Source organism: Anopheles cruzii, chromosome 2, assembly GCF_943734635.1.
Source record: "Anopheles cruzii chromosome 2, idAnoCruzAS_RS32_06, whole genome shotgun sequence".
NCBI classification, from domain to species: domain Eukaryota; kingdom Metazoa; phylum Arthropoda; class Insecta; order Diptera; family Culicidae; genus Anopheles; species Anopheles cruzii.
The window spans coordinates 59,543,216-59,556,040 of record NC_069144.1 but is presented as its reverse complement, the minus strand read 5'-3'; the positions used below and the strand labels follow the sequence as shown (position 1 = coordinate 59,556,040).

At 54.1% G+C, this 12,825-nt stretch overlaps 2 protein-coding genes across 2 annotated transcripts; one reads left to right on the top strand and one right to left on the bottom strand.

The window, feature by feature from the left end:
* The first annotated feature begins 1,131 nt into the window (after positions 1-1,131).
* Positions 1,132-1,676, top strand: LOC128278209 (cuticle protein CP14.6-like). The gene is made up of 2 exons (XM_053016885.1): positions 1,132-1,146; positions 1,242-1,676. The coding sequence occupies exons 1-2, from the start codon at positions 1,132-1,134 to the stop codon at positions 1,674-1,676; spliced, it is 450 nt and encodes a 149-aa protein (XP_052872845.1).
* A 2,994-nt stretch (positions 1,677-4,670) lies between these two features.
* LOC128267133 (ribosomal protein S6 kinase alpha-4) lies at positions 4,671-12,265 on the bottom strand. Its single transcript, XM_053003920.1, has 7 exons — positions 11,473-12,265; positions 8,646-8,714; positions 8,430-8,563; positions 8,139-8,339; positions 7,467-8,064; positions 7,287-7,402; positions 4,671-7,226 (listed from the first exon to the last, which is right to left on the bottom strand). Exons 1-7 carry the CDS (start codon positions 12,263-12,265, stop codon positions 4,671-4,673), a joined length of 4,467 nt encoding a protein of 1,488 aa, XP_052859880.1.
* Between the last annotated feature and the right edge of the window lie 560 nt (positions 12,266-12,825).

Here is a 12,825-nt window from a genome sequence, read left to right as displayed (position 1 = left end):
GTAAATGGTCTTGGCTCTTTTCATCGTGGGCATAAATGTCGTGGCAGGTGCAATCAGGCAGGCGACAGGCCGTGTAACATAATTTGCCACCACACCATCCAAAATCGATGGCGCTGGCGCTTTATTTGACCAAAACCACTTCGGATAGGGTCCACTAGACCTTGACGAAGTCCGTGGCATCTGGCATCCCAACAACCCGCGAGTCCGCGGTGGGACGCACGACGGTAATGCACTCGGATGCCGAAAAACGGGTTTACAAAGGCACACGCACACAGCGAGATCATAAAATTATCATCTCTGATTGATTGGCCTTAACAAGCGATCCGATCCGCACGGAAAACGATTTAACAGTACACGATCAGAACACGGCCAGGAAGCCGTTTTTGTGGTGCCTCCCGCCCAAAAAAGTCCCAAAATTAAACAAATTTACCGATCGTACCGTGATCGCGGGTGAATTAAATTTCGGTCATAGGTCGGCGCTTCAATCGAAGTAGGCGATTCCTAAGCATCGCTGAGATGCTGCAGACTTCTTCGGCTACTTCGACCCATAAATCACTATCCAAACGAAAAGTGCAATACCGCAGCCACCGAAACAGAGAGAGAGAGAGAGAAGCCGCGCGATCGGTTCGCCCTATGTTGGCCGCAACGAAGATGCTTCAAATGTTAACGACTTTTAACGTATGCAACGCATCGGCGAGCTTACCCAACCAACCAACCGAACGACCCCACCGAAACGTGCGTGACGCCATGGACGACAAACCTGTCACGGCGGCGGGCCACAGAGCGCGATGCTGTCATATGGGCGATGCTTAATCAGATGGAGATGCGCTCCCCGATTACGATTCTGCATACGGGCGGCCAGCCAGCCGGCCGGCCGGCCGGCCGGTGGCAGTGTGTGGGGGGCGGCGGTTTTTTTGGCCAACCTTTTCGGTGGCTCTCTTTCGGGAGGTGAAATGTCGTCTCGCTGTCGCGGCAGGTGTCAGGAACGAACCGTCGCCGCCGCCACCGAGAACCGCCGTATAAATACCGAACTCATCATCCGGAATGATAACAGTCACCGCTCCGAACAGCTACAGGCAACAGCAACCGGCGCACGCACTTCTCTCCGAGGCAACGCGACAAGTTTTGAAAATGTACAAGAAATCCGTAAGTTCCGCAGCTGAGGTTGAGGCGCCAAATGGCGATTATCTCTGATTGGTTCGTTACTAATCCGGCTGTTGTTCTCAATCCGTCTCGTACAGTTCGTAGTCCTGGCATGTGTCCTGGCAGTGGCCTATGCCGCACCACCGGCCCCCGCCAAACGGCAATCGGGTGGCGGTGGCGATGCCGAGGCGACGGTCGTGGTCCAGGATCAGATCATCAACGAGGACGGCTCGTATGCGTACAACTACGAGACGAGCAACGGCATCAAGGCGCGCCAGACCAGCGACAATGGTGTCAACGCGAACGGTGAATACTCCTTCACGGCACCCGACGGGGCTCAGTACTCGGTCAAGTATGTGGCCGATGAGCTAGGATTCCACCCAGAGGGAGACCATCTGCCGGTTGAACCTCCGGCGCCCGAGCACGTGATCAAGCTGCTGGAGGATCTCCGTGCCAGCCCGCCCTCGGATCCGGAGTTTAACCTGGCGTCGCTGGAAGCTACGCTGGCCCGTCTGCGTGCCAACCAGGGCTAGGAATGCCGCCGACCTATACGATGGGCCATTGTACATATTTCAAAGAAACCGCGTTCGCCTTCCTGTACATAGGCATCACTCAGCACGGAACACACATATCCCCTCACAAACACCTTAGTTCAATTTTTCAATTATTAGCAACAATTAATAAAGATGTGCGATCGAATCATGCACTGTGACCGACGGCTGTTTTCATTCTGTGCACTCGTTCGAATCGAAGAGTACTAGATTGCGGACACGCAGTAATTACCCCGTTCGGCTTACATTTGGCAGCATCACACAATTCCAGCGCTCACTGGGATTGCGAAAGAAACCGTCGACACGAGCTCTTGGGTTTCGGTGCCCGCCGATCGGAGATCCCGTAGCATCGCAACCATTTATGCTAATGGTTCGAAAGATACGACCTGGAAACGCCTAATCCGGTTGGCTTATGGCATTAGCATTATTGACTACAACAGACACAGTTGGTTTGTTTCAATCATTCATTTATTTTGTCTAGATGTGAGGTTTATCTATCCCATCGTCTTCATCTGTTTGCCATACATTCCACACCCTTCTTCTCACCCTTTTCAAATCCGTTGGTCTATCGCTATCCGGTTTGTCCTCTACTACGCGCGCACTTGAAGTGCGCGTGTTTCGCACCGGAGCGGGCGAAACGGACGAAACCCGCGAACGTACACAGGAAGGAAATAAAGTTTGCAGTCCATAAAATTAGTAAAACTTCTAGTGATAAGTTGTCGGAAAGTTGAACACACTACAAACAAGAAAAAGAAAACACAATCCACCGTAGAGAAGAGCAGCACTAAGGAACCGAGCCGCCGCCGCGTCGGTTCTCTCCGTCGCCGCGCCGCGCCGGGGTGGCCACGGAGGCAACGCCACAGTCACACCACAGCTCCTCCTCTGTGTGCGCTCGTTTTGTAAATTGTGATGAATGCTATTTAGCGGCGGGCCGCCATTTTCTCGCCGTCTCGCGTGGCGTACTATGATCAATATCTGTTTTTAATCGTGTAAAGTTAGCAACACATTTAACAAATCATTTACACCTAACTTAAAGTAGGCTAACTGATGCCGGCGCGGCCATTCATTTGATTCGTACCACCAGCCAAGTTACCACCCATTTTCACCGTTTTTTATCCGTGTGTTTTATACAATACAGGCTAAAAGTTGACCCGGAGGTTTTAGGTTTTAATGTTGTCTGTTCTTGTCTTGCTTAGTAGTCTTCGATCGTTCGATTTACTTTCCATGATATGAAAGATCCTGACTGTTTTGATTTCTCTCTCTCTCTCGTTGATTTAAAAACTCCCTTTAAAGTAATATAAACACGACACGCCGCGTTTGGTTGACACACGCAACCCCTTTCCGGGTCCGGGTGCCATTGAATAAAGAATGTTTTTTACCCTTGCCACACACACGCACACGCACACACACTATAACCCCAAAAAGTCTGACCTGTTTGGAAGGCTATTAATGTTCCTTGATCCATTCGATTATTGTAAATGTAACGCTATTTCCTACCGGCCCCTCTCGCGTGAACCACACTCTCGCGGTTCAATACACTATTGGTGATATTCTCGTAAACGCTCGCCATGTTTAAGTCACCACTCCCCGGTTAATGCTCGGTGGGGCCAACCGACACCGAACTAAAGAGTGACCGTCGTACCCCCCACATGTGGGTACTTTTTTCTCTTTATCGACATTTGTGGAACGTCCTCTTGTTGGTGGTGAAACCTTTGAACCGGGTTTTCCTCCGAAGCATTTGCCGGCGACTGACTGACTGCTGCTGCTGGTGTGATAGAAGATGATCGTCTCTCTAACACAAGCGTTCAAAATCTAATTGATCATCTGTCGCGATTCGCCGGCCGGGATAAGAATAATCGTAAGCGGGGCGGCCCCGCTAACTTGTGGTGTGAAAAGTTCTGTTCCATGAAGTAGTTAACTATAACAATCTCTAATTTCCTATGTTTGTTTTTGGTGCTTTTTCCATACGGCCGCCGCGCGCCGCGTCCATTAACGCCAATCTCATACTAACGACAGAGGCCTTGAAGGCGCCTTTCCTTTACGCGGGCCGTCTGCCGTGCCGCTAGTGATGAGATTCCTTTGCGTCTTCGGCCCTTTCCCCCCGTTTCCGTCGCCTTTGCCACTTTGGGTCGCTCGCTTCCCGTTGGGCGAATGGTTAGTAAATTCTGTTCGGACAAAAGGGCCTCCGCGGTCTAGAGAGTAGTGGTTTTTTTCTTCTGTCGGCCATTAAACCTTCCTTCCGTTCCTAGTAAGTGCACTTTAACCGTCCTACGATGCAGTTTGAATCAATGCGTTTCTCGAACTCCTCACCGAACACATGTAGCCGTGTGTAGTACTTTAAATCGATTCATTTGTATCTTTTCCCGATTACATTTGTTGCAAGTAAAAAAGCGTAACAAAACCCAAAACCGAACGTCAACTGAATGTGTTTACAAAAGCGTTCTCCCGTGGCGGTAGACGCCACCGCCGTGCGCAAAATACAAACTGATCATTTTGTAATCGAAAAAAAGGAACGAAATAGCAAAAGTATTCCCTTAATTCACACCCTATTGGACTCGTACGTGAAGGGTGCTGATGCGGCCCCTTCTGATGGTCTTACAGTCAATACTATACAACATTGGTTGGTGGAACCAAATCTAAAAAACCGATAGGGATCAAATGTAAAATTTATGTACAATATACAAATGAGCCTATCGTCCGGATAAGAAGTAGTAAAGTGAAGCAGCGAGCAGTGAGCGCGCTTGAGATGCTTCGCTCCGGCGTGACGCGATCGGACAAACTTCGGTTCTGTTGGCGAAAAAGTTCTGTCCATCCGGCGGCGGCGCCGGGGGGTTTGCTGATAAGTTTAACTCGGTTCAATAAAATAAATTAACATCAACCTATACAAGCAACCCCCTCGCCGTCCCCCGCGGAGGATGATCGCACACTAGAATTTGCCATTGCTTATCAAACCACAAGAGGGTTACGGTTGCAGCTTCAGGCGGCTTGCTCTTTCCTTCGCTTCCACTGTCTGGCACCGTAGTATACCGGTTTCCGCGGTCGCAGCATCTTCGGCCGTACCATGTCCTCCAGAGTGCCAATTTCCGGTCTCCGCTTTCGTATACGAGGCATATCCTCCTCGACCCGGATGACCCCGTATGCCAGGGTGAGCTGTGGGACCACCTGCTGCGACCGGGTGGCGCTCTCTTCGTCACTTGCGTCAGCAAACCCAAGGAACGGGCCGGATGTGTCGGAGCTAAATCCGTGGAGCAGGCTTTCAACGTCCACGGAAAACCGTCCGAAACCAGCGAACAGATCATCTGTGCTGCTGCTGCTGCTGGGAGCGGGGGTCTCGTGAACGAGGGGCGACTCCGGCACCGGCTGCAGCAGCAGCACGTCGGTCGCCAGTTCCGTCGCTAGTTGATCACTGTCCGTGTTGGATAATGCATCATATTGCTCCCAGAATGGTTGATCCTCGAAAGGTATTGTCGAACAGCTGGATGTCCGGCTACTAGGCACAATGGTTGGGCGATCTTGCCGATCAGAGAGCAGGCCAGGAGCAGCTGTGTTGGCCACCGTTTCGTCACCCGGGGGCGGTGTTGGGGATTGTCGAATGTCTTGCACCGCCGGCCCGGGCGAAGGCTCTTCGGTGGTGGTGGTGTCTAAATTCATTGCTCCGTTCGAGATCCGGTTCTCTTCTGCGCTCCGCACCGATTCCCGCTCCCGTCGTGACACCGTCGCGCTCGTGCACTCCGCTTCCGTACTCCGTTGCCGCGCTGGCGACGTCGTGTGGTCCAGATCCTCTTCTTCGAACTCTTCTTCGTCGCCATCTTCTCGGTCCTCTTCCTCGTCCTCCTCTTGCTCAAGCTTCACAGACATGGGGTCGTTGTTGTTGCTCTCCATTTTGATTATTGCGCCACCTTTTAGCAGCAACATATCAATGTCCGCGGTCAGGTTGGCAATTGGCCTGACGGACGAAAAAAGTAGCTTTCCTAGGTTGGGCTTCACATCCACTTTGCTGTCCGTATCGCCGCTTTCGGCGATGTCTTCTGTGTCCGTTTGGTCCTCCGTCTGCATACTGTCGGCCATCGTGGTAGCCATCGTCGTCGTCATCCCGTCCGTCGCTTCCGTTGAGTCAACAACCATTTCCTGTTCCGGCCGTTCTTCTTCAGCCGGCCGTTGTAGAACCGGCTTTCCGGTGGTCGTCACCACCGACTCTTCGTCCTCTTCGTCGCTGACAACCACAATCGACCCGTTCAGTGAGTCACTGCTTCGGACGCCCCGTTCCGGGCTGCCGCCCGAGAGCGAGAGACTGCTTTTACTGCTCTTGCTGCGCCCGATACCGCTCGAGGTGCTCTCCTCCATCGAGCTGCTGTACTGTGATTCGATCGATTTAGCGGCGACGGTCCGATGACTGGTCGTGGCCGTTTTGCTACTACCACCGTTGGCCACCGTCGACCCATTTGCCAGCAGCGAATCACGGCTCCGGTCAGGCAACCGCGCCCGTGGGCGGGGCAACTTTCGCAACCGGAAACCTTGCCGCTCGATGTGCCGGAACGCGTCGTACATGTTGTACACGTTGGCCTGCAGGTGCTCCAGCGAGCACCGTGTGGTTGATTGTGTCGTTTCGGCTCCGACCTTGCGAGCGACCAAGCTGCTGTCCGGTTCCGAGTACCACGGGTGCTCGAGCAGATCTTCCATCGTAAGGCGAGCGTCCGGATTGACGGTCAGAAGCCGCTTCACCAGATCGAGCGCCACCCTGCTGACGCCCTCCCATGACTCCGCCGTGTGGTCGAACGAACCGCGCCGGATTTTGTTCATGATGATCTCCTTCTGTTTCGCGAGTGACGCCAGATTTTCGTGCCCATTGAACTCGCGCGGTATGAACGGGGCCTGACCCCGCAGCATCGTGTAGAGGATGACGCCGAGCGACCACAGGTCGGCCGCCTCCAAGGCGTACACATCGCACGGATCGAGCACTTCGGGGGCCGCATAGTTGAGCGTTCCCGCCGGCAGCCACGCTGCCGCCGACGATGAGGACGACGGTGGCACGGTTCCGCCGCTTTCACCGAACGACTGCGCGAAACCAAAGTCGATCAATTTCAGGCGCTCCGACGCAGGGTGATCAAACAGTACGTTCTCCGGTTTGAGGTCTCGGTGAGCGATCCCGTTGCGGTGCATAAACGACACGGCCTCGACCATCTGGCGGAAGTAGGTGCGTGCCTGCGGTTCGCTCAACCGCTGATCCTCCTGCTCCTGGATGCGCTGCAGCAGCTCGCCGCCGTCGAGCAGTTCGAGGATCAAGTAAATGTGATCCTTATCCTCCATCCGCTCGACGAACCGTACCACATTCGGGTGCCCCTCGCACCGCCGAAGCGCTTCCATCTCCTGCTTCGCCAGCTCCGCCGTTTGCGGGTGAGGGAAAAGCACCTTCACGGCGTAGTGCGACTGAGTTCCGGCTCCGCGCGTCACACACTTCAAACAGATGGAGTACTGCCCGACACCGATCGCCGCATCGCGCGTTAGATCGTACTTCTTGAAGAACGGCGATTGCTGGGAAGAAAAATGGCCAATCAGTATTCGCCTGTGGCCTTCATCGATCGGCGTACTCACCCTCGACGCACGCCGCCGGATGGTTTTCTCGTTTGGTCGCGTGTTGTGGATAGGAATGAACGCGGTCCGGTTCCGAATCTTGGTCGACAGCAGCTTCGGTGAAACGAATGAGTAACCTGTGACGGGGGGACGAGAAATCGATAAGTGATCGTGACACTAGCACCAGCGGCCTCTCCGTACCTCTGAACAGCAGGTCAGCATTCGGTGGCGGTGCGCACGGTTCGTCCACGTTTTCCCGTTGCGTAAACTCTTCGCTAAAGTACCGCGTATCGACCTCGCTGGTCACGCTCGGTTTGAGCGGGGCCGTGACGCGTCTCCGCACGAGCGACGCCCAATCGATGGACTTCAGGAAGGGGTGCGCCTTCAGTTCGTTCGCTTCCAGTGGCCCGCTACCGAGCCGCCGTTTTGGGTTCTTCTCCAGCAGCCGGCGAATAAAGTCGGCCGCGTTTCGCGAGATGCGCGACGGCATGATCGGTTCCTCGTTCGCGATGCGCCTTTGAATTTCCGGCTGCCCTTCGTCCGAGTGAAACGGTGAAACGCCCGTCAGCAGCTCGAAGGTGAGGACACCCACCGACCACCAGTCGACCGGTGGACCGTGACCCTCCGGTGAGGAGCTCAGAATTTCCGGCGCCATATACTCGATCGTACCGCAAAAACTGAGTGCACGCTCAGTTTGGTAGACAAGCTCCCGGGAGAGACCGAAATCGGTCAGCACGACGTGACCCTCGGCGTCGATCAGGATGTTTTCCAGTTTAATGTCCCGGTAAAGGATGCCCAGCTGAAAAGTGGAGAGAAAGAACCGTCCATTAGTCGACGGAACGGAGACTCCGAGGGGGGGTCAGGGGGACAGACTTTGTGCAAATGCTCGATGGCCACGATAACTTCCGCCACGTAGATCCGCACCGCTTCCTCCGAGAAGCGTTCGTGCTTGTACAGGTGCGTAAACAACTCGCCACCGATGACGTAGTCCAGGACGAGGTACAGCTTCGAGTCCGTCTGGAAGGCGTAATGCAGCTTCGCCAGGAACGGCGCATCCTTGATCGCCTCCAGGACCTACAGCAGCACCACCACGACGACGACGAACGGTGGAAACGGTTAAAAGTTGCCCCAAGCATGACCCGCGCAAGGGAACGCGCCCTTTACCTGTCGCTCCGTCCGGGTGTGTTCCGCTGTCTTTTTCTTTTGGCTCACGATCCCCTTCTTCAGCACCTTCATCGCGTACAGGGTCGCCTTATCGACACCCGTTACCTTCCGCACCAGAAAGACCATACCGTAGGCTGCAACGAATTCGGGGGGAGGGAAAGAACGGGTTTAGAACTCCGGTGCGGGGCTGCCGGGCTGACGAGGACGCTCGCTTACCTCCCGTGCCGAGAACGTTCAGCAACTGAAAGTCATCCAGCCCAACCTTGTCGCTCTGGGCCAATTGAACTGAAAGAGGAAGGAGGAAGCATAGGCCGAGGAATCAAAATCGGTGCACCGACCCTTTTTGTGGCCACGTGTGGCCACGTGTACCATTCAACCCAAACAAACCATCCGATCGATCGTTTTGTTGTTTTCGTGCCAAATTAAAAGATCAAAACGAGTTCCATCGCAAAGTTCCTTAGTTCCTCTGTTACTTCAAAATGGAACTTTGGCGGGGGGTGGTGGTTGGAATGCTTTGGAATGACAGGATATGTGGGCCACCCCCGGAGGGGGGGAGGAAAGGAGCACGGCACGCTATGATTTGATGACCTACTTCGACACCGATTGTGTGCGTGTCAGTGATCGTCGCCTCGCTCTGCAGTGGTGTAGGTGAGTCAGTGCCGCACCAGCGCACGAACCAGAATCGGTCAAGGTAGTCGCGGTCTCTCTCGCTCTCTCTCTCTCTGTCGGAACGCCAAACGCGCTGATTCCGTTCTCGTGGGGGCTTTTCCACGCACAGCCACGGAAACTTTATCAGTAGTGGCCGCGCTCTGTGTGTGTGTGTGTTGCCACGCATAACCCGAATTTTTCCGACTTGAAAACATTGCCGATGTCCGCGTGTGTGTGTGCGCGTATTTTCAACACACAACCCAAGATACAACCCGCCGAACAGCGATTGTTGTTCGGCGTGTTCCGCGCGTCAAGGACGGAATGAAAGCGGTCGTTTTCGCTGCTGCTGTTGTCGGACGGCGGGACCAAAACAAACACCTGTAGCATCGTGGTGGGCAGCGGGGACATTTGCCGTTAGGTGCGAGGCGCGGTCGTGAGAAATCACACGTAACGCCAAGAAGTCGGGCCCACTTTTCCAGAACCAGAAGCCGAAAAGGAAGGGGAGAGTCACAAAACAACCTTTTTGGCGATCACACTGGACAGGGGACACATCAGCATTAAACACCCCGCACGCATTACTGACGGCTCACGGCGCGGCGGGTTGTCCTCTCGCTCCGTGTGGAAGGTTTCGCTAAATGGCGCAGCAGCGCAGAAGGTCGGCCGCCGGGCGACCTCATTTTATTTTATCTTATTTTCTCAACCGACAACCGCGGGCTCGCTCGCGACTCACATCAAGCTGCTTCTGCCTTGTCATATGATCTCCATTTTGATTCGCTTGATCCCATCACAAAGCACCATCTTTTTGCAGTACGATAAGCCCGAGGCACGCTTCGATCGAAAGAATCAATCGCGGAAATACCGGGCGCGCGTTATGAGGTAAGCAGGCGCCGAGAATGGGGCAGGTGAAAGTGTTGCCGTGGCAAACACAGACACTCGCGTTACAGCATAATTCGGAAGGATGGAAGCGAAATTTGAAAGTGTATCACGCGGCGAACCAGGCCATCTTAGATGAGAAACCGTCGTCATCACCTGTTGCTGGCTGGCTGGCTGGCTGACGGTGTTCATAGATTTTGAAGAGCTTCGCATAACCGCAATCAGTCGCACATTCCTCAGGGAGAAAGTGTTCTTCTGGCGGCGGCTACACATTTTCGCGGGCGGTGAACATCGCGAAACCCGATGAGTAGGTCGGTCGTGTGTTCTGGAAAATCTGTCACCTTGGTACGAACGTATGTACCATTGTGCCGTATTTCGCACACTCGCACACAGTGAGACAGTGTGTTTGTGTTTGTACAACCAAACACACGCACACTAAACCGGTGCGATGTGTGCGTAGCGCACCTGATTGCATATGTGCAGCAGTGAGGAGCAGTGAGATAAACAAATAAAAATGCAACAAACTAACGGCTCACTGCTCACGACTCACGACTCACAGATAGCTCACGCGCGCACACACACACACCTCACAGTCGCAGCAGGCCTTGCTGACCTTTTATCATTGCGCTGCCGCCGAGTGACAGAGGCGCATAATGCAAATGGCACGAAATTACGCGTAGTACGCGCGCGGAAAAAGATGATCTCCGCGCGAATCGTCCCTAGACACACACACGAAGACACGGCGCTCAATGTGTGTTTGCGTGCTTGCTTGCGGTCAGTGCAAAAATTGTATGGATTTTTCGCGACACGCCACAAACCAAACTAAGAAAGTAGACGCACCGACAGAAACAAAGAAGTATCTCCACCACCCGCAGCAGCAGCAGTGGCAGTGGGTGTGGTGGTGGTGGTTGTCGGTTCTATTTTTAACCCTATCAATCGTTGCTTCGCCCAATAGTGCCCTCCCCCGAGCAGTATATGTCCCCAGCTCAAAGAACTGGGGGACAAAACATCAAAAATGCTGACTGAGAACCTTGAAAAACGGAACGGAACAACCCGTCCCAATTTTCCACATCATTTACATAACCCAAGAGCGGAGACTCATTCGCCGATCGCTTTTCTTTGTTGTCTACAGAGAGAGGTCCGCGGAGTTTTCCGTCAGTAATGTGGTTGTGACTTGCCACCGCGCGCGGCGGTGAATCGATCCGTTTTTGTCTGCAACTACGCGGCCCAACCCGGAGAGCATTAGAGTTGGGGTGTCGTGAAGGTCTTTTGGACGTTTGGAAAGTTGAAAACGGATTCTCGAGACACAGGATCGATCGCGCGGATACAAGAAAGTCTCCCCGCGACGGCGTACTGATAAGCGAGGGGTCAGAACCCGCATAAACCCACATAAAACAATGTTGCGGTTTTGTGGTTTTTGCAACGGCGGCCACCGCGGGGGTTCTCAGGGTTCCCCCAGTTTATCGGAAACAACAAGACGGTCGTCCGAACGGTCAAAGAAAGGGGATCCTCTCGGACTTACCTTTGGTGTTGATTGCCGAAACCTTAATCATTTCGAGCGTCTCCTTGTCCAGGAGCTGGCCATTGTACACACCGTAGACGCTGCCTTCCGCAGTGTTTCCTTGGTCTGCCGCACCATTGCTCTGGCCGTTGGCAACGTAATGGAGGTGGTACTGTTGCGGTTGGGCCTTCCGTTTGGACCGCATTTCGTCGTACTTGTCACAGTCGATCACATCCGACTCACCATCGCTGAGTTCCTCAGTATCGTCGTTCTCTTCCCCATCGTCCTCGGCCGCATCTTCTTCTCCGTCCTCCACCCCATCCTCTTCTTCTTCCTCCGCATTTTCTTCGTCCTCTAAATCCTCTTCCTCGCCATCGTAATCTGGCTGATCGTCCTCCTCGTCATCCTGATCGTCGTCGTCGTCCTCCTCACCCTCTTCCTCCTCGGCGGCTTCGGCTTCTCCGTCGTCACCGTTTTCGTAGCCATGGATGGAGGAGCTACTGTCGCGGATTGAAACGATTTCCTCGGCATCGTCCACGGGGCCGCCGCCACCGAAATCTAGGCCGCATAAGGATCGACTCACGTCGTCATCGCTCTCGTCCTCGCCGGGCTCCATTTGCCGCCGCCCGGTGAGCTGCAACTTGGACGACATTCGCTGCTGCTGCTGTATCCTGTCGGCCACGACCTGCTCAACCAGCGTGGCCGGATGAATGGATTCCGAGAGTCCTTTGCGTTTGCCAGAACCGCCGGCGGTCGATCTGCTGCTGCCGCCGCCGCCCAGTAAACGGTAGGCGTGCCTATTAAAGTGCGACATGGTGGCCAAGCGGTCCTTGCCAATCCTTTCCTTCAAGCCACCCGCCGTCCGCCGTTCGGACGGTGTGCGCCACAGAGGCGAGACGATTTGTTCAAAACACCACTCTCACTCGATTCGAACCAGACACACACATACACGCACACACGAACGAACACAATATTCCTTTTCGCTCTCTTTCTTTCGCTTTCTCTCTACATCTGTAGCGGGACTGTCGATTTTGCCCGTCGATTTTGCATAACGGAGCCTGTGTACCGTGTTGTGTGTACCGTTACCGTTGCTCTTCACTGTTGCTGTTCACTTCTTCGCAGCTATCGCTCTCTCGGTCGCACATTTCGATGCACGGTCGCCGCGCATATGAGATACACGTTTCACTCACTCACCTACCTACTACGACACGGGAGAAACCACACATCAGTAGATGAAATAAACACAAGCCTCCGCCATCAAAAGGCCAACAATATAGTTCTTCAATCACTGGGGGGCTGTTTTGCAATTTGTCAGCAGCCCGATATGCCCACGGGGGGACCGAAAAGCAAAACAGTTTGGTGGCAAAGTCAAAC